The sequence below is a fragment of the Erythrolamprus reginae genome, chromosome 7 (assembly GCF_031021105.1).
Source record: "Erythrolamprus reginae isolate rEryReg1 chromosome 7, rEryReg1.hap1, whole genome shotgun sequence".
NCBI classification, from domain to species: Eukaryota; Metazoa; Chordata; class Lepidosauria; order Squamata; family Dipsadidae; genus Erythrolamprus; species Erythrolamprus reginae.
Genome location: NC_091956.1, coordinates 52,791,783 through 52,814,208, shown reverse-complemented (window position 1 = coordinate 52,814,208; position 22,426 = coordinate 52,791,783). Strand labels below are relative to the sequence as shown.

Sequence of the window (22,426 nt, the reverse complement as noted above, 5' to 3'; positions counted from 1 at the left end):
ATGGACAATTGGTGGGCCACTGTATGACACAGAATGCTGGACTCGATGGACTTTGGCCTGATTCAGCAGGGCTCTTCTTATGTTCTTATTGTTTGTGTCCGATCAAACGCCGACAGATGCAATGCTTAGATTCGGGCTTCTCCGGCGACATCCTTCCTCTGTGTAAAGCAGTGTTTGCCAACCTTGGTAATTTGAAGATATCTGGACTTCAACTCCCAGGATTCCCCAGCCAGCTGGCTGGGGAATTCTGGGAGTTGAAGTCCAAATATCTTCAAGTTGCCAAGGTTGGGAAACACTGATGTAAGGAAATGCTGCAAGATGCTCCCAATGTCCTTCCAAGGCTCCAGTGAGAGAGAACGAGAGAGACAGCCTCTGCCGCGGTTGGAAGGGAGCTGTCCGATTTTTTCGAAGGGTAATTTATTTCCCCCCTCTTTTGAGCTGTCCGCTTTTCCTAGCCGAGGAACTGAAACTTCCCTTCGGTTTTCGTTCTCCCCTATCCCCCCTCCCCCCGTGGTGGTGTCGCTGTTGCTGAAGGGAAGTGAAAATGAAATCGGCTTTTCTGAGAAATGATGAAAGCGGCCGAGGCCGCCAATGAGCAGCAGCGCCCAACTTCCGCACCTTCTTTCGCTCCAGCCCCCACCGCCCTTCGGCACAAACAGGCCTCGGAGAGGGGGAGGAGGAGGAGAGGGGGGGGGGGCAGAGGAAGGGAAGGGAGGAGGAATTTCCAAGCTTGGGCTCCTCGCCGCTCCTCGCCTTGTTTTGCTTTCGATCTGGCGTCAGGACTTAATCTCCCCCGCCAAACACCACACAGGAGGAATATAACTTTTAGTTTTGCTCCCGCGGATTTGCTCCCGCCGCCGGTTTTCCTTTCCATTTTGCGTCTCTTGGCAACCGTGACAACCTCGAGGAATTACATAAATACCGGGAAACACATAATTGGTAAGGTAAATCCAGAGCGATCCCCCCCCTTTTTTTCTTAACCCAAGACCCAATGACTGCACACATTTCTGCCATCTGATTTTATTTTTTATTTTTGCATTTACTGCAGATGCTGGGCGCGTGTTTTTTTTGTTTTTAAATAAACCCAAATGCAAAAAGGCCGTGGCGGGTCATATGATTTTTTTTTTTTAGGCGCAAAGAAAAAACGAGGGCTTTTAATTTCACTTTTGGATTTGCAGGGAAGAGAGCCGCGGGAAAGGACGCGTTTTTTCTGCTGCTTCTTCTGTCGGTCGAGGACGGAGCCGGGGTTGGGGGCGGCGGGCGACGCGGCAGCGGCGCAACATGTCAGCGGCGAGAGAAACATGTCAGCGGCCAGAAAGCTCCAAGCCGAGAGTCCCTTTTTTTTAAATCGCTCTCCTCTCAGCCTCGGCAGGGCGCGGATAAGCGGGGCATTCGGAAGGGGGGGGCAAAAACTCTCGGAATGTCACCGCCGAGGCGGTTCTCGACAGGGCGGGGGTCCTTCAACTTTCCTTCAACCCCGGTGGAGGCGAGGCTCTCATGGAGTTGCGGAACGGGGCGCCGCTTTGCCACCCGCTGGCCGGGCGGACGGCTTCTGTCTCTCTGGTAATCGGGAAACCAAGGTGAGCCCGCCGCCCTCTCCGTGGCTTTCCGTTCTCGGGCAGGGAAAGGCGGTTGCAGGTGGTGGTGGGGGAGAGATTGGCCTTGTTGGTCCCCACCCTTGCAGGACCTTTGGACCCGGTTCATGTCGGGATCGCCGGGCCCTGTTGGGAGGCGCTGCCCAAGAGCGCCCCGGGCGGGGAAGAGTTTGTGCTTCAAGGGAAATAATAGGGGGCCCTAAGTGGGCCTCTTTAGGGAAGGGTGCATTTTGATAACATACACCCTCCGCCTCCGAGGCTCCGCGACAAGCCCTCGCTGCAGGCAACGGTGAGGGACAAGGCTGCAGCCCTGCCGAAGGTCGTTTTTCTCCTCACGAGTCGTTGGGTGCTTTGGGGGAGAACCGGGAGGGGCCGCTGTGTCAGCGTAACGTAACCCCCCCCCCCGGAAAAAAAAATATCCCGCGAAGGCGGCTGTTACACAAGCCACAGCTGGGTCACTTCCTTTTTCTCAGCGGCCGGGGTCAAGTCGTGACGTGGGTGTCCGCCTGGGCCAATCGGGGAACGGATCGTCGGCGAGAGAACGTTGCGATTGTTTTTTTTTTTTTAATAATACCGTTCGCGCGCGACGTCGGGTTCCAGGAAGCAGCGATGGGAAAGGGCCCAAATACTTTATAGCAAGGGTCTTCCAACCTGGGCGACTTGTGGACTTCAACTCCCAGAGTTCCTCAGCCAGCAAAGTAAAGCTGGCTGAGGAACTCTGGGAGTTGAAGTCCACAAGTCTTAAAGTTGCCAAGGTTGGAAGACCCTTGCTCTAAAGCAGGGGTAGGCAAAGTTGGCTCTTCTATGACTTGTGGACTTCGACTCCCAGAATTCCTGAGCCAATGATGCTAGCTCAGGAATTTTGGGAGTTGACGTCCACATGTCATAGAAGAGCCAACTTTGCCTACCCCTGCTCTAAAGGTTTCTGATGGTGACTGTACTAAATCAACCCCCCTTTTTAAAATTTGTCTGTCTGTCTATCTTTATCTATCTATCTATCTATCTATCTATCTATCTATCTATCTATCTATCTATCTATCTATCTATCTATCTATCTATCTAACTAACTAACTAACTAACTAACTTACTTTTATGCCGCTCCTCGGGATGTTTTACAACATATATAGGAACAATATAGCATCCTAAAACCAATTAATTTAATTTTATGTTGATTGAATTGATGTGGGGTATCTTTCCCCAGGCCTTTAAGTCTTGCACATTTGTGAGGGTTAAGCCGCTTGTGAGAGACAGCTTGGTCCATTGGTTTAGGTGCCAGGTTAAAAACCAGGAGATTTGTGAGTTTTAGTCCTGGTTTAGGCATGAAAGAAGGCATTGCAGGGTGGTTGTTGTAGGAAAAACAGGATTGTTACCACAACTAAGCACTTTGGTGGGTTTTAGTTTCCAGTGATATAAATGGAAGCAGCCTTGGAAATGCCATTGGCACAATCCATGCAAATACTGTTTTTAGTACCATACTTAAAGGAAATATTTTTTAGTATTGACTGTACTTCACATGAAGCTGCAGTTAGCGATTAAAATCTAGTATTAATATGTTTGCTTACTATACTATACATACTGATTAAAATGCATAGAACATTAAAGTTAATGATCTGTAATTTTTCAAAATGCAATAACATTTTCTTACGAATTGATATGCATAAGAACAAAGCCATATAATTTACCATATCTTTTTCTGGTTTCCCGATTGTATTTTGCAATGAGTACCATTGCCTTTTTTGTATAAAAAAGGTTATTCAGGACGATTAGACAGGAACATAAAGGAACATTAATGGCTTCAGTGCAGAAAATATTCTGATGTTTTATTGACGTCAGTAAGACAACTTGTGAAATAACTGTATAATAAAATGAATACATTTGAAATTTGAAAACTGAAAAAGCAGATTTAATCTGCTTTTGTTGGAAGAAGACCTAGTTACCTCTGGCATTATGGCAAGATATGCAGCTTCATTTGTGTTTCTTAGATTTCATTAAACATTGTGTTTCTTAGATTTCATTAAACATCCTTTGCTTAAATTCCTTTACTCCTTGTACATACAATTTTTATGTGCTATACATATATATAAAAAAATGAAATAGAAGTATACTTTTTAAACAGTACTAAGCTATGACTTTGTTTATACAGCTATGGTTGTATGTATGTATGTATGTATTCTAAATATGATATTTGCCTGAAAGTAACACCTAACTCAAAAATAAACCCTAGCCTGATTTTTAGTGTGTGCCTAATACGGTAGAAGCCCTACCCCCAAAATAAACCTTAGTGAAGGGGTGGCATGGCCAACACAAAAATCAGCAAGCACGTGTGGGCCAATGGTGTCCTTTGATTTCCTGTCCAAGCAGCAGTCAGGGGCGGGGGAGGCACACGATCTGGACATGCTACCTGGGCCGTGGGAAAAATAGACCAGGTCTTCTATTTTCAAGAAAACACAGGTACTGTATACCATAGAATGAATATATATTAGAATACTCTTAGGAAAATATGTAGCAAAATAATAGCATTACTTGAGAAATATCTACATTAATGTCATGATTAATCAAAATAGAATCTAGTCCCTTGATTTAAAACTCTTGCTTAGAGGCTGTTCTATATAACTAATGATAATTTACAATTTATCTTATTGATAAAAGTAAAAATAATTAGCTGAACAAATGAGCTATAAGTTTTGTAACTCTTACAAAATAGTAAGGGGCCTTCTCTGTGGCTGCCCCGCCTCTCTGGAGCCAGTTACCTCCTGAGATTGGGACTACCTTCACTCTATTAGCCTTCCAGAAAGCAGTAAAAACCTGGCTTTTCTGTCAGGCCTGAGGCCGTAGATCTTATGGTGATAACCAGTGATTCCCCCATGCAGGGGTATCGTAAATTGTTTTTAAACTGTCTTTAGAGGTTTTTATAATATTATTTTATAGTTTTTGTTTATAAAATTGTTTTATATTTTTGCTGTGAGCCGGCTAGAGGCCCTAGGCCCTAAGGAGTTGGGCAGCATAGAAATTGAACGAATGAATGAATGAATGAATGAATGAATGAAATCTTGAAAACATTTTATATTTTTGTTTCTTAATACCAACATCAGCTCCCCCTTCCTTCCACCTGTTGTGTATTGCTGCTCACTGGAGGAAGTATTTCTCTTGCATTTGATATTTGTTGGGGGTTATAAATAGAAAGAAAGTCCATCTTAAAACATCTATGGGGAACTCATTTTATGGGGAAGTTAAGAATGTTTCCGATTTACTTTGCCTCAAACATCAATTGGAAATAGTTTAATTTCTTTCTCTCTCTCTCTTTTTTTCCCGCCTCTCTCATTTTAAGGATATTAATGGCTTACTTTGAGTCATGTTTAATTTTCCATCAATGTGGACATGAAGTTCTTGATGTTACAGTTGTACTTGTCCTGTTTGATGTAGATATCCCATGGTACGTTAGCCTTTGGAGAACAAAGCAAGTAGAGACCTTCAGAAGCCTAGCACAAATGTGTGGACAATCTCTTGCCGCCCCGAGTCTTCGGAGAGGGGCGGCATACAAATCTAATACATTATTATTATTATTATTATTATTATTATTATTATTATTATTCTCAAGCTTTTAACTAAATGGCTTGCAGCAGCAGTCTTTATACTGCATTAGGAGAGAAAAGAGAATCAGTATTGAGTTTTTGTTGTGTTTTGAAGACCAAGCATGGAAACAGTGACAAGATTCCATGCCTTGTGGATGGATCAAGACTGGCATCCCCAAACTTGTGTTGATTGACAAACTCAGCTAAAATGTGTGAGTCTGTTTGCGTGCTTTAGCGGTTGATTAATGAATCTTTATTTTAATGTGATATTTCTCTGTCCATCTGTATAAAATAAACAGTCTTTCTGGAAATGGGACTTGCCTTTGCAGTGTAAGTAAATTCATTTCTATGGAGTGGCTAGAGTGACTGTTCTATACCTATCAAATGTGGGTGCATTTTTAGGTGTATTAAGGGTGTATTAAAGGTGCTATTGTTTTTGAAAAACTGCAAACTTTGAGGTTATATAAAGTGTGGCATTCTGAAAACAATGGCCGTTGTTTAAACAAAGAAAACAAATGCATTTCTGTGCGTGAGTGAATCTTCTGAATCAAAGAAGGAAATGGAGTAGAATAAAAACATATTCACTGTTGAGCATGTGAAGAGATTTAGGCAAACTGACCCTACTTATGGAGCATCAGGTTTTGCGCAACAGACTGGAAATTGCTCTTAAATATAGAAACATAAACTTGCGTTCATAGAATTTTCAATGCCAAATGATATTGAAGTCAGGGTACATTTGATTTAAGTCAAGTTGATTGAAATCATGATTGAAATCACTAGTAAAATGGCTTGATTTAAATCAGATCAATTTAAATCACAATTTTTAAGGAGCAACTAATCGTCCCATAGCGGCTCCTCCTCTGACCTGCTGTTGACCTACTAACAGTCCCATTCACTTTAATGGGATGGCTGATGATGATGATGATGATGATTATTATTATTATTATTATTTATTAGATTTGTATGCCGCCCCTCTCCCTAGACTCAGGGTGGCTCACAGCAATAATCAGAACAATATACGGTAACAAATCTAAGAATTAAAAAACTAAAAAAACCCTTACTTAAAATAAAACATACACTCAAACATACCATGCATAAAATATATAGGCCGGGGGAGATGTCTCAATTCCCCCATGCCTGACGGCAGAGGTGGGTCTTAAGAAGTTTACGAAAGGCAAGGAGAGTGGATGCAATCCTAATCTCCGGGGGGAGCTGGTTCCAAAGGGTCGGGGCCGCCACAGAGAAGGCTCTTCCCCAGGGTCCCGCCAGACGACATTGTTTAGTCGATGGGACTCGGAGAAGGCCAACTCTGTGGGACCTAACTGGTCGCTGGGATTCGTGCGGCAGAAGGCAGTCCCGGAGATATTCTGGTCCGATGCCATGAAGGGCTTTATAGGTCATAACCAACATTTTGAATTGTGACTGGAAACTGATCGGCAACCAATGCAGACTGCGGAGTGTTAGTGTAACATGGGCATACTTAGGAAAGCCCATGATTGCTCTCGCAGCTGCATTCTGCACAATCTGAAGTTTCCGAACACTTTTCAAAGGTAGCCCCATGTAGAGAGCGTTACAGTAGTCGAACCTCGAGGTGATGAGGGCATGATGATGCGGCAGTGACACAACAAGGTGAGGGATGTGATGGGCAGTAGGTGAGTGGATGCCCACTAACAGGCGCTGCCAAGATTGATCTGAAATGACAGGTGCGCTTTAAATGTAAGCACTCATTCTTGCTGGTAGTTGGAATCTTTAATATTATTTGCAAACAAAATGGTTTCCTGTTTATCTTGCAGAGCTTGGATTCATTGGATGAGTTTACAAAAAATGTAAATATTGCAGAATATGCTACATTAAGATCCATTTTATGCTCAATAAACTAAATTATTAATGTATCTTAAATAGAAAACTATCTCCAAAAGCATTTTATTGAAATAAATTTGATAAAAATTTAAAAAATACGATTTAAATTTTAAAAAATACGATTTATTTTATTTTTAAAAATCATCTATTTTTATGCACCCTGTTTGAAGTAAAATCCATTGGGGATAATGTTTATTGATGAGGTATATTTTGTATTGGTTCTTACAATTTTAGAAAATATGTACCGTACTTTCAAAACTGCTCAGTAGTAAGGCTATGATTGGGGCAGCAACTGACATAAATGAATGAGTCATTCTCTCCCATTAAAGCAAGAACAAAACATCCTGTCAACATATTGTTAATATTCTTTATAGCAAACTATTCACAGCACTGAGAGCCAGTTTGATGGAACAGTTAAGGCATTAGCTAGAAACCAAGAGACTGAATTCTAATCCCGACCCAGTCACACACTCAGCCCTATGAAGTAGCCAATGACAAATCACTTCTGGAAAAACCTTGCCAAAAAACCCCTGTTGGACTTATTAGGGCAGTCTCCAATAATCAGACACAATAAAATATTTTCTCACCAACAACTTTCTAAGCATTGCCTTCTCTTCTAGCATTGAATGTATTTTTAAAAGATACAGGGAGCTACATTTTCTATTTAAGAACATTTTTGATGTGAATGGAATAAGTGATAGGGTTGTCTCATCCCGTTAAGAGGTGAGAGTTGCCTCTAGTTTGAATAGCAGATCTTGATGTAGAGTTACAAATCAGCATTGGTGAAGGAAACCTTCCATTTCTTTATTCATTTTTTGGAAATGCTCACCTCTAATTGCATGTAGAAAATAGGTCATTTTTCTGTCAAATTTATGCAGTGTATTTCCAAGTTGCGGAATGACAATTGGGGATTGCCTGGACCAGGGGTTGGTTCTGCTTACCCTCCCCACCAGTTTGCATTGTGACATTTTGCACATGCTTGCTCAATATGCTCGCACATGTGTCCCTTGTGCAATTTTGCTTCCGTGCATGCTCAGTAGCTATAATCAGCAGAAACAGCTGATCAGCTGTGCTTAGGGCCTAGGAACAAAGGTAAGTATAAACCCGGGAAGGGACAAGGAGTGGGCAGCAGCAGAGGAAAAAAACTAGCTAGAGTAGCTAGTGATGAAGCCTAGTGGGATTGCTTAGTCTAATCCTCCATGATCCTTGGCCCTGAAAAATGCTTTACAGTAGTCCTCATTTAGCAACTGCCTTGTTTAGTGGTTGTTCAGGGTTATAACAGTGATGAAAATACTTTATGACCAATCCGTGCATTTATCTGTAAAGCAAAGAAAGCTGAATGACATCTTGAGCACAGTTGCAATTTCACTTAGCGTCTGCTTCACTTAATAATCAAAGTGCCGGTTCCAAATGTGGTTGCTAAACAAGGACTGCCTGAATTGGAGGTCAAATAAAAACAAACAGAAAGACAGAGGCCTTGAACCATTCCTTTTATGCCATCTGGTGCTTAAAGCTACTAATCCCTTTCTTAGTAAGAGCTTGTGGTGGTCTGGAGAGCAGAGAGTGAATTTTGCATTAGGATAATGGTCACCAATACCTCCATGAGACTAGCTAAATTCTGTTCAGATGAGATTGCCATCAAGTCATGTTGGGTTGGAGTCTGATCTTATGGTCATTCTGTAAATCTCCTTTAATTTTTTTTATTCCAAGTTACTATATTTCACTTCCAATTTTTTTTGGCTGTTTGGTGGTAAATAAAGCAATGATATTTGTGGTTTGATATTTTTATTTATTATTAAATTGTCCGATTCTGTGCCATCATTTTGGATGATGAACAAAATATTCTATTTTCTAGGTGGAATTTAAAAGTTACAGCTGGCCTGGCACTTCTGGGTAAAAGTTGGAGGATACAAAAAAATAGAATAGTATAAACAGTGAATACACAGAGTTTTGTAGAGACTTGAAAATCAAAGCCCACTTGTTTTATTTGAACCTTGTCAAACTTATATGCATAAGATTGTCTCTAAATTCTTAAGCTTGGACTGTTTGGAAAATCTAATCAGATGGCCTAACAATTGTGACCCCAAAATCTCCCATTCTCCTACATTGTTGCCCAGAAGGTAAAATTATGTGTTTTTAAACTTGGCAACTTTAAGTTGTGTGACTTCCAATTCCCAGAATTCCTCAGCAAGCCATGACTATATGCCCAAATTTTATATTTTGAATAAATTTATTTTATTTATTCATTTGTCCAATACACAAATACATAGGAAGAAAAATAGACATGTAGTACTGTAATATATATAAGGGTAAAGTGAACTTAGAGGAGAGGATATATGAAAGAAAGAAAATATATTTGATAAGTGAGAGAAAGGAAAGACAATTGGACAGGGGACGAAAGGCACACCAGTGTACTTATGTACGCCCCGTATAATATTATAAAGGGGATTGATGATTGATGATTCTCACAAAAGGGCAATAGATCTATATGAAGGAGCTGAGAACACCGATTCCAAATCCTACCAAGCAATATTGTAATTTAGTTGTCTCAACACAATTACTGGGACTGTGAATCATTAGGTACACCAAAAATTCCCTATTCGGTTGCAAAAGAGCAGCAACAACAGCAAATAATCATCAAGTGGAAGAATAGCTGCTAAATCAGGAGGAAGTACAGTGTACCTTGTCAGGTAAAATTTCCCTTGACAGCTGCGTATATTTGTTTATAGAAGGTGTGATTAAGCTCTAAGCATTGATTGTGTAATAAGTAATAATGGCCTTTTGGCCTTTTGTCTGCCTCAGAGTAGCATTGAGTAATTATGTTCCCACTCTAATGGCTTACTTTTGAAAAGCAGCAGCAGAACTTTACTTAATACTGTACAGTAGGAAAGATACAGGATCTGGGATTGAAAATCAGTTGTCAATCCTTAATCCAGGCCTAAATATTTTGTGTCCTAACTATTTGAGCTGCTGAACTGACGCAGTAGCTCGGTTCAAACACATTGCTAGCTATTTTACCTGGTTTACTACCACATACATAATTAAATTTCAGTTTGCAGTTCTACTTTGTAGATTAAATCCTAGCCATGATAATGCAAAAGATAGCTTGTGCCAGGGTTGGAAAGGTAGAAGAGAATTTCTATAAGTTAGTTAAAAAACATGCAAGTCTAATCCATTTATGGTCAATGATGTTTTGTGGAGTTTTGTTTTGGTTTCTTTAACACAGTCATGATTCCTCCTAGTGACTGTCTAGAGCAGTGTTTCCCAACCTTGGCCACTTGAAGATATCTGGACTTCAACTCCCAGAATTCCCCAGCCAGCATTCGCTGGCTGGGGAATTCTGGGAGTTGAAGTCCAAATATCTTCAAGTGGCCAAGGTTGGGAAACACTGGTCTAAAGACCCATGATGACGAACTTATGGCACACGTGCCACAGATGTATGCAGAACCATATCCGAGGGCACGCGAGGCTTTGCCCTATGCCAGCTCCAGTGCGCATGCACTCACTGGCCAGTTGGTTTTTGGCTTTCCAGAGGGCAGGGAGGCCGTTTTCGCACTCCCCAGGCTTCAGGAAAGCCTCCAGAGCCTGTGAAGGGCAAAATACAGACCAATGGGCCTACTGGAAATTTAAAAATGAACTTCTGCTTGGCCCACTTGGCTGTTTTTCACCCTCACCAGGCTACAGGTGAGGGATGGGGATGGCAAAAAACGTACCTGTGCACATGCACAGGGTTACAGTGTGTGTGGTGGTGGGCATTGCATTATGGGTATGGGCATGCACGTACAGGCTATTGCATGTATACACGCACACCTGAGCAAAAAAAGGTTCACCATCACTGGCCTAGACAAACCCCTGTAGTTTTCTTGGCAAGATTTCAGGACTGATTTGCCATTGCCCGCTTCTTAAGGCTAAGAAAGTGTGACTGGCCCAAGCTTGCACTGAACCAGGTTTTGCTAAAAGGTAATTGTCAACCCTAAAGTAAATTGTGTAATACTTAGTATTGGCTATAGAACTAAGAGGAAAATAAGTAATTTTTGCAGTAAGAGTCTATTCATATTTTGTGGCTATTTTTTAAATATGACCAACCATTTATTGCAAAAGACATTGATATGACTTTGCATTGGCAAGTGTTTTCTGCCCTATACAGTGCCAAATATTTATATGCTGAATCACCACATTGGGTTGTTCAAACCTTTTCCAGTTTTTATCACAAGTATTAGATATCTTAATATTAAGAAAATAGGTTTAATATAGCATAGTATTTAGAGTTTATATACCGTTTCACAGTGCTTTACAGCCCTCTCTAAGCAGTTTACAGAGAGTAAGCATATTGCCCCCAACAATCTGGGTCCTCATTTTACCGACCTTGGAAGGATGGAAGACCGAGTCAACCTGAGCCTACTGAGATTCGATCTGCCAAACTGCTGGCAGTCGGTGATCAGCCGAAGTAGTTTGCAGTACTGCACTCCAACTCCTGCAACACCAAGTCTCTTTTAGGTTTAGGCTAATAAATTTAAGTTCCAACATAAGCAGTAACGGTGTCTGTCTCTATCTCTATCAGGCCATCTGATGTAGTGTTGCTTTGAGGCCATGCTTGGTTGTATGGCCCAGACAGAAGATACTGCAGATTCTAGCTCTACTTTTGATCCACTTGAATATACTGTATAATCGATGTTGGAATGAAGAAAGAAGCCCATTGCTACCGTGTTTCCCCGAAAGTAAGACAGTGTCTTACTTTCTTTTTATCCCCAAAAGCCCCACTATGTCTTACTTTTGGGGTATGTCTTATATTGGAAAAAAAATTGTCAAATTTTTTGTTTTAACCATAAAATTAACATTTATTAACAACCTGAACAGTATTGTATTCACCACAAAACAGCAGATGATACCCCAGTATGCCAGTGTGTATGTTTTACTGATGTATGATTAATACTGTGTGCATTACCGCATTTTAAGCAGGAGGCGGCAATGACAAGTGCAGGGGACGGCGCAGTGACGTATGGAGAGGGGGACGGCGCGGTGACGTATGGAGAGGGGGGCGGCGCGGAAGTGGGCAGGAGGCGGCGCTCATTAAGATCAGAGGGAGGTGGCAGACGCGGCGACGTATGGAGAGGGGGACGGTGCGGACGTGGGCAGGAGGCGGCGCGCAGCTAGATGAGAGGGAGGCGGCAATATGTCTTACTTTCGGGGTATGGCTTATATTAGCCGACCCCCCTGAAACTCCCGATATGTCTTACAATCGGGGGTGTCTTACTATCGGGGAAACAGGGTATCTATAGGTGAAGTGAACACAGCTTGTATGCTTCCCAAAATACTTGGATAACTGTGAGCAAGTTTTGATGAGGGATTTACATTGGGATAGGGAAGCAGTTGTTAGCCACATCACATTGGATAGCAAGCTGAGTTGATAACATCCCTTTACTATGTGACCATGATTTTATTTAATAACAGTGCTGAAGTATTATTTATACAGAGACATATAATTGTATTTATCTTTCATTCCAAATAAATAAAGCAAGTCAAATTTCTTAATTAATGACTGCTTGGGCTATGGACAAAAGGGATGCTATCCGTAGTAGTTCCATGTTTATTGGTTTGTCAATTGTCATTTATATTTCTCTGTAGGAAGTTCAGTAAGTCCTAACATTGAATCTGCATGCCTGTTATGTAACTTCTGTGAAAACATAAACAATTTTTTGATGATTAAAAGGAGATTTTATGACATGTTGAAGCGGGTGGGCACTTGAGTTCTGTAGAGTTCTCTTTTTGCAGTAGTTGTGAGCCTCCCTTGAAAAATATGAAGAGCTGCTCATTTTACTATAGCCTTTGCAACTGAACAGAGATAATTGCCTGGGGCATTATTGAATGTGACCCAATACAACAAAGATGGTGGGATCAAATTGGTGGGATCTTGGGGCATACCAAGCAGGTGTAGGGAACCTGAAGTCTGATGAGCATACTTGAGACTTTGAAAGCACTAGTCAGTATTTGCTAACAACAAAATTACTGCTGTTCATAGGAGAAAAATATTCTCCACTTGGGAATGGAGAATAAAGAAGTATTTACTTGATGTATGTCTAGTGAACTTATTAGGAGCAGTATCCAATATTCATTTGTATAGTATTCATTTGTTATTATAAACATGTTCCTTGTCAAGGATGTCCACAAGGTATAATAAAAAAAGGCAGGGTGGTTTTCCCAGTACTGCTATCCTAAAAAAATCCTGTTCTCTATTTTCTGTTTCTATTGTGCCGATTAATCCTGTCTGTATGTGGCAGATAAAAAATAAATTTCCATTTCACTTTCTTATCAAGAAACTAAGACTATCTTCCATAAAGATAGTCTTTCATTGCCCAGAGCTTTTTATAAAAGGAATTCGCAGCAACAATAGGAACAAAGAAAAGATCTACCAAAATACTTTTAGCATGTCAGTTGTCCCACTAAAGGCTTTAGACCAGAGGTGGACTCAGACCAGTTTGCCCAAACTGGTAGCAAACCGCTGGTGACGTCACAATGACGTCACGGAACCAGTTCTGTCGGTGCTGGCCCGTGGATGTTGCCACCTTTTTTGAGGGGAATGTATTTTGGGGGGGCGGTTTGGGGGGGTTTAGATTTTTTCTTCTTCTGCGGTTGTGCAGAGCCAAGTTTCCGACACTTGTGATAGCAGCAAAAAGAAGCTACTCTGAAAAGCTAAAGATTCAGTACTCAACAAATGAACCAGCAAACATGTGGAAAACTCTTTAAAATATCACTAGTTATGGCAAACCTACTTCCCTGGCTGAAGGAAATCAACAACTGGCAGATGATCTGAATGAGTTTTACTGCAGGTTTGAAAGGAAACTACAGCCACCTATCTCCACAACCCCCATCTCAGACACACCAACAACAGCTGAGCCTCCTACAACTGACCCCATACCATTGGGTTCACAACCCCTAGTGATCACAGAAAAGGAAATAAATGCAAGACCTATTTCACAGACCAAAGCCAGGAAAAGCTACAGGCCCAGACAAGATAACTCCTCCTTGCTTAAAAGTCTGTGCTGATCACTTGGCCCCCATCTTCACTTCAATCTTCAATAAATTGCTAGAGAGGTGCTATTCCTTCTTCCTTCAAAAGCTCTACCATGATTCCAGTGCTGAAGAAGCCCACCATCAAGGAGCTGAACGACTACAGACTAGTTGTTCTAACACCTGTAGTTATGAAAACCTTTGAAAGGCTAGTGCTCTCCCACTTGAAAACCATCACGGATCCACTGTTGGACCCCATGCAATTTGCATACTGAGCAAACAGATCAACAGATAATGCTGTTAATATGGCTCTGCACTACATCCTACAAGTTCTTGAATCTCCAAAGACCTTATTTATTTGTTTGTCTGTTTGTTTTGTCAAGTAAAAATATAATATTAAGATACATGATAAAAGTCAAAAATTTGAAAAAGAGTATTAGAAATAATAATATTCAAATACATGCCGCTAGTAAAAATGAAGAACATTAAGGATAGGGGACGGAAGGCATGCTGGTGCACATATTACAGACCTCTTAGGAATTGGGAGAGGTCAATAGTGCATAGTTTAAGGGTAAAGTTTTGAGGGTTAGGAGATGATATTACAGAGTCTGGTAGTGAGTTCCATGCATCAACTACTCAGTTACTGAAGTTGTATTTCTTGCAGTCGAGTTTGGTGTGGTTTACATTAAGTTGGTATCTGTTGTGTGTTCGTGTGTTGTTGTGATTGAAGCTGAAGTAGTCGTTGACAGGAAGGATGTTGAAGCATATGATTTTATGGACTATGCTCAGATCATGTTTAAGGTGACGTAGTTCTAAGCTTTCTAAATCAAGGATTGTAAGTCTAGTTTCGTAGGGTATTCTGTTACGAATGGAGGAGTGAAGAGTTCTTCTGGTGAAGTATCTCTGGACATTTTCTAGAGTGTTTATGTCTGAAATGCGGTGTGGGTTCCAGACTGATGAGCTGTATTCAAGGATTGGTCTGGCGAAAGTTTTGTATACTCTAGTTAGTAGTGTGAGATTGCCAGACCAGAAGCTATGTAGAATTAGGTTAACAGCTCTTGAAGCCTTTTTGGAGATGTTGTTGCTGTGGGCTTTGGCAATTACAGTAGGTCTTTTGATATGAGAATTCCAAGGTATTTTCCAGAGTGTAGATTGTCTGTAAGATCTTGTTTATTCAGCTTCTATTTGGTGTTCTGGTTCTTTTTGCCAATGTATAGGACTGAGCATTTGCTGGTTGAGATTTGGAGTTGCCAGATGTTAGACCATTCTGAAACAAAGTCGAGGTCTTTTTGGAGAGGAGCTGTTTTATCGGTGGTGTTGAAAAGTTTTACATCATCGGCGAAGAGAACACAGTTGCTTGTAATGTGGTTGCAAAGGTCATTTATGTAGAGTATAAAGAGTGTTGGTCCAAGTACGCTGCCTTGGGGGACACTGCTCTTAACAGGAACAGGGTTAGATATAGCACTCCCTATTTTAACAACGTTGTCTGTTTGATAGGAATGCAGTTATCCAACTATTAATTAATTAATTGGATTTGTATGCCGCCCCTCTCCGAAGACTTGGAGCGGCTTTGGAGCGGAGGGATTCTGAGATGCCATGGGATTTGAGTTTTAGTAGTAGTTTGTCAAGGGTCCTCTTTTACGCTAAACCAGCTAGCAGTATCTGAACACACCTGTAAGTGGATCGCAAGCTTCCTAACAAACAGGAAGCAGCAGGTGAAGCTAAGCAGAATTATATCAGATACCTGTACAATTAGCACAGGGCCTCCCCCCCACCCCCAAGGCTGCATGCTCTCTCCACTTCTCTATATATACCAATGTCTGCATCTCTAATGATCCATCTGTTAAACTACTGAAGTTCACAGATGACACTAGTGATCGGTCTCATTCGAGATAATGATGAATCCACGTATAGATGGGAGGTTGAACAACTAACCTTGTGGTACAACCAGAACAATCTGGAACTGAACACAATCAAAACCGTAGACATGGTGGTAGACTTTAGGAGAAACCCGTCCATACTTCCACCTTTTTACAAAATTAGACAATACAGTATCAAATTTCTAGGTTCTACCATATTGCAAGATTTAAAACGGACACCTAACGTCATTAAAAAAAACACAACAAAGAATGTTCTTTCTGCAGCAACAGAAAGCAAAAACTGCCCAAGGAGCTGCTGATACAGTTCTATAGAGGAATCGTTGAGTTTGTGATCTGCACATGTATAACTGTCTGGTTTGGTTCTGTAACCCAACAAGACCGACACAGACTTCAGAGGATAATCAGAACTGCAGAAAAAACAATTGCTGCCAACCTGCCTTCCATTGAGGACCTGTATACAGCATGAATCAAAAAGAGGGCGGTGAAAATATTTGCTGACCCTTCACATCCTGGACACAAACTGTTTCAACTCTGATCTTTAAAACGACACTGCACACCAGAACAACTAGACACAATGACAGTTCCCCCCCTCAATGCCATCACTCTGCTAAACAAAAAATTCCTTCAATACTGTCAAACTATTTATTAAGTCTGCATTAGTATTAATCTTCTTGTCATTTCCATCACCCATCTTCTCCCACTAATGACTGTATGACTGTAACTTTGTTTCTTGTATCCTTACGATTAATATTTATTGGTTCCAAATATGACTTGATTGCTTATTTGTAACCAGACTATCATTGTGTTGTACCTTATGTTTCTTCATGAACATATCTTTTCTTTTATATACATTGAAAGCATGTGCACCAAGACAAATTCCTTGTGTGTCCAATCATACTTGGCCAATAAAAAATTCTAGTCTATCTTTTCTATTCTGTTCTGTTCTAGTCTAGTCTAGTCTTTTCTATTCTATTCTATTCTATTCTATTCTATTCTGAGCAATGAGATGTTTTTATAAAGTATCTTATCTAAATGTCAGACAGAGGAGAAAGAATGGTATATGTGATTTTTACATGGTCCTAATCCAAATTCCTTTGGAAGAAAAATCTATCATCTGCAGAGTTTGTGATAGTGGAGGCTTGTGCTTATGCTTTTAAGGCGATGCCTTAAGAAAGAGATAAGATGTTCCTCCTTTAGGGACCACAATTGGGACTGGCAATTTGATTGTTAAGTGAAGTAGTCGTTAAATGAAATTGTGACTGTTTCCCTTTGCTGTAAAACGTGTGAAAGTCATAAATGCAAGGATTGGTTGCAAAATTACTTTTTCATCATTATTGTAATTGCAGCAAGTTAAATGAGGCAGTTGCTAAAGGAGGACTGCCTGTAGTTTAATATTTATGGAGATTCTCAGCTCTGAGACTTGAAGAAGCTTCTTGGATGAGAAGTGATATGTCTTCAAAGAAAAACAAGAAAGTCCAGTTGCTTCTTGAAAAGTACCTTTGAGACTGCCTATAGTTTACCTCTTATGACCCTGCCAAGCACCTCTTTGGAGAGTTTTGAGTTTTATCATTTGTCCCCTGATCTTAAATCAATTACTGTAGAAGATGCATATATAACAGGACCAAAAGTAATCTTAAAACACCTGTAGATTAATGAATCCTAAATAAAACTGAAACAAAGTCAACATTAACAAAAAGCTGATGGCAATCAGTTGTCAGTTACTGCTACGGTTTGGTTTAACTTGTTTTTTCCAGTTGCTGACTGGAATCAAAACCAATCTAAGTATAATACACAGTCCAGTTTCGTTTCTTATTTCTTCCGTTCACTGGTTTCAGTTTGTGTTTCTGATTTTGACAAGACGCTTGATCTTTATAATTTGTGCAAATGTCTTGCCTTTTTCAAGCTTTTAAAAATTCTTACACCAAAAGAGACTTCCCAGTTTGGTCTGACTCAAAGAAAAATTTCCACTCATTTTATTAATAGTTTACTTTTGAGTCATTGTGCAATCTACAGTGAGTGCTTTTGCTTTATCCAGCTTTGTGTTGAATATGTGTGAAATGGCAGTGACCCTAAAGCAGGGGTATTATTTTTTTAGACAGGATATGAGTGAGGGGCAGGAGCTGCACCTAGGGACAAGGGGGAAAAGAAGAACCTTGAGCTAATGAAATTTTACAGCTAGTAATAGCAATAGCACTTAGACTTCTATACAGCTTCATAGTGTTTACAACCCTCTCCAAGTGAGTGAGCATATTGCCTCCAATAATTCGGATCCTCATTTTACCAATTTGAGAAGATGGAAGACTGAATGTACTTTGAGCCGGTCATAATCGATCTCGTCGCTCAATCTGGCAGTGAGTAGAGTTAGCCTGCAATACTGCGTTCTAATCACTGCACCATCAAGGCTCAGTTGTGACAATATACTCTGTATATAAAATGATGGTCTCCTTTTGTCATATTGGAAATTAAAATTTGATGCTAAATATTGAAGAAACTTTGCTAAATATTGAAAAAACTTTGCAAACTCTTGGCCATTGAATGTTTAGTATGTTTATGGTTGTAATTGTATGAATGATTTTAATGTTTAGTTTTTGATAATGTTTTAAATTATTTATATTAATTGGATCTAGCTGCATTACTGTATACTGGTTGGTCATTGATATGTTGTGAGCCGCCCTGAGTCCACGGAGAGGGGCGGCATACAAGTCCAATTAATAAAATAAATAAAAAAGCCGGGGTGGCACAGCAGGTAGAGTGCTGTACTGCAGGCCACTGAAGCTGACTGTAGATCTGAAGGTCAGTAGTTCAAATCTCATCACCTGCTCAAGGTTGACTCAGCCTTCCATCCTTCCAAGGTGGGTAAAATGAGGACCCAGATTGTGGGGGCAATAGGCTGGCTGTGTTTTTAAAAAAGTGCTATTGCTAACATGTTGCAAGCCGCCCTGAGTCTAAGTAGAAGGGCGGCATAAAAATCAATCAATCAAACAAACAAACAAACAAACAACAACAACAACAACAACAACAACAATAATAATAATAATAATAATAATAAAATAAAAAAATAAAATAAAATAAAAAAATAAAAAATAAATAAAATAAAATAAAATAAATAAAACTGCACCAGAAGCTTTGAAGGGCACCAAAGGTATACCTGATCAAGGGTGAAATGTTATACTGGTTTAGGTATACCTGTGGTGGTGGCTGACGGTGGTTCGGAGAACGAGTAGTGGTGACAGCCTGTGGATCCACTCACCTGCCCAGATGACCATTTTCTTTTTTTAACCCTCTGCGCATGCGCAAAACCTTCTGTGCATGTACAGAGGATGGAAAAGCACATGCAAAAAACATACTTCCAAACTGGTAGGGAGGGTAAGTAGATTTCACTGCTGAATCTGATGTCTTGAGGTGGTATGTGTCCTAGAGAAATGCTTTTCCGAAAGACTTAAAAAGAATGATTAGAACTTTATAGAAGAAGCACTACAGCCCAGTGATAACGTAAAATCTCAGGATGAATGTGAGCAAGTTGCTTGATTAACTGCAACTCTCTCAAACTTCCCCTTTCTTTTGAACAGTTAAATATTGTGAATTTGCAGACAATTTAATCACACCACATCGTATACAGAAGCACCATTAGCCTCTTAACCTAAGCCAGGTGCTCACATCCACAACCAACATTATTATGGAACCCAGTAGCATCTGACTTCTTGTTAGGGCTATGCCATCTGCTCTTCCTTTTGGAGTGATATATGTCATCACTCACCAATAATAACTTTCAGGTGTCTATCTAGAACATGGTTCAATTTCAATACAAGAAAATAAATAGAAGTATCATATAAAAATAGTATACAGTAGTCCCTCACCTACCGCTGGTGTTACATTCCAGACCTGGCTGCGATAGGTGAAATCCGCGATGGGGAATTTATCGACTGATAGTACTTATTTAAGTATTTATATTGTAATTGTTTGGTAAGTTTTCATTGTTTTAAGTGTTTATAAACCCTTCCCACACAGTATTTATTTTAGATACAGTATTTAAATACAGTATTTACAATTTTAGATATTTTTTTTTTAAAAAAACCTGCCGATTGAGTTCGGCGGGCTGTTTAAATCTGCCGATCAACTTCCTCAGAAACCCACGATGAAGTGAAGCCGCAGTAGTTGAAGCGCAGTATAGCGAGGGACTACTGTATTTAGAAACTAGTGGAAGAACATTTAGTGTTAGAAACTAGTGGAAGAATATTTAGAAACTAGTGGAAGAATATAGTCTGCATCAAAGTCCTGGATAGTCATTTACAGTGTAAAATTTATTAGCAAATTTTATTTTAACCAAACAGAAGGCTTGTGTCCACTGAGGTATTAAATTAGCCAAGCTGAAAGTATTACTGGTAAATACATTTCTCCGTACTGAAGGAGCGGGTCCAGCAGTCACATGGGTTGCTCATGTCCAATCCGGTGGAACTGAGCCTAGTGTTAAAAAAGCTTGCTGGATCCGCCCCTTCCCCAGAATTCGCTCAGTTCGCATATCCTGTGGTTGTATTGTGATAGCTCGTTCAACATTCTAACACCTTCCCTTCGATCTTTCCTTCAAAAGTAGTAAGAATTGTTTATCCTTATTTGTTTACTTGCACTAATAGCGCCAGCCGTTTGTGGCTCGGCTTTTTTCCTTGGGAGAAGTTGCGGTTTCGTTTCCCCCCGGCTGTTTTGCCGTTTACGATCCCCGTTGCCGCTTGTGGATTCCTTTAATCCTTTGGCCTGGAGGTCTTGGTGCAAGTATTGCTTCATTGATTTATTATAGTATTATTGTTAAAGGGCTTAAGAAATACCTCCTGCGGAGTGAGACGCTTGTTTCTAGTCTCCTGGACTTAGTCGATCGCTTCCCCTTTAAGAATTCTATTACGGAGCGATTTTTCGGCGCGAAGGCCTTCGCGCCCTTTTTTAAATTTAGGCCTCTCGTTTTGGCCTTCTGCCAGCCGCGTAGGCCTCAGTCCACCGCTTGGATCCCGGAGTGGGCTTTGGGACGCTCAGGCTTAATTCTCCACCGGCTAAGCCTCCAACCAGAGTGCCTTGGTTACTTTAATTAAAGTTTAGGGAGGCTGGCCACGCTGTATTTGGGGACACGAACTCTGGGTTTGCCCAGATTGCCCTCAAGTCTCAGCAGCTCCGAGGCCTAGGAGCAGGATCCATTCCTCTTGGGAAGCCTTTGAAATTCTTCTCCCTAATTATTCAGTTATTTGGCTCAGCCTTGTCTTCTGTTAATTGTCAGACTATGGCTACTTTTCCCAAGAGAGGCACCACTCAAGGTCCCAGAGAGGCCAGGCCTACAGGCGATGAGATTACCAGTATCCCCCAGGCCTCGACCTCCTCTTCTTCAGGGGCCCGCCCCTCGACCAAAGTCACCAGGGCTGAGAAGAGAAGGGACCTAGCCCTACAAAAAATCCATGACAAATCAGCAAAGCGTTTGAAAGTACAGGCCCAAGTACTCAGTAGTCATGACCCCCCAGAGGCTTCTAATCTGCCTTCTTCTGGGGTCACTGTGTTATCTCTGGATGAGCCAAACCTAGACAGACCCCAACCTAACCTATGGGGAGTAGGTCCAGAGGAACCAGATATTATTGAAGATTCCCCCCAGCCAGGATCCTCCCAGGCCTTCAGGGATTCTTCTGCCATTCCTGCTGATATTTCTAGTTTACCTCCTGAATTCCAATCTATTTTTTCTGTGTTATCCAAGGCCATTGATGCTAAACTCTCTACCATCAATGCGCTTCCCTTACCTCCTCCACCTCCTCGTCCCTCCCGCCCCTTGGGTTCTTCCCCAACGGTTAGAGCTCCTATTCAGGATGAATCAGATTCCTCTCAGGACGAATATGAGGATATGGAGGAGGATGAGGATCCCTTTCAAGGCCTCTCAGATGATGAGGAATCCCAAATAAAGGTTCCTTCTCCAATTACTATTTTTCCCTCTCAATTGTTCAAATCTCTCCTCCTCAAAGCTAGAATTTCTACGGGATTGGCGGCCCAGGAGAAACAGGCCTCCACATCCACTGATCCCCCGGAGGAGAATTTACCTTACTTCACAGAGGAACAGGAGGATAACGAGGTAATTCCTATGCCTAAATTGTTTAAAGATGCCTTACTTAAGCAGTGGGATTTCCCAGCCTCTGGGCTTAATCCCACAACCAAGGACAAAAAGTTGTACAAACTCTCCTCTTCCTATGAGGAGCTCCTATCCTTTCCTAAACCGGATGAACCTGTCAAGATCCTTCACTCGGCGGCTGCTGTGCCAGGCGAGGCAGAGGAAGTCCTCCGCCCAGAGGACAAGCGGATTGAACAGATGCTCAAAAGAGGATTCACCGCAGATTCCTGGGCCATTAAAAGTTCTGCAGCGGCTTCCTTTTTCTCCAGAGCCATGCTTCTGTGGCTTCGCCAACTTCAACAGCATATTCCTCCCGATGACTTGAGAGGTCAACAAGACTTCAACAAGGTCTTTGCAGCTGCTCAGTACGTGGCTGATGCC

The 22,426-nt window shown here is 41.2% G+C and overlaps 1 protein-coding gene across 4 annotated transcripts in view; it reads left to right on the top strand.

Annotated features, from left to right (window-relative positions):
- Nucleotides 1–300: 300 nt before the first annotated feature.
- The window catches only part of IRF2 (interferon regulatory factor 2), a 76,528-nt gene continuing 54,402 nt past the window's right edge, over nt 301–22,426 (top strand). The window contains exon 1 of one of the 4 annotated variants that reach the window (XM_070757509.1): nt 301–412. In XM_070757509.1, coding sequence (XP_070613610.1) covers nt 319–412 — 94 coding nt within the window. In that variant the 5' untranslated portion in view covers nt 301–318. Of the gene's footprint in view, nt 413–678; nt 945–968; nt 1,581–22,426 lie in introns of those variants that run through there. The other 3 variants (XM_070757512.1, XM_070757514.1, XM_070757511.1) reach the window with 3 other exon arrangements.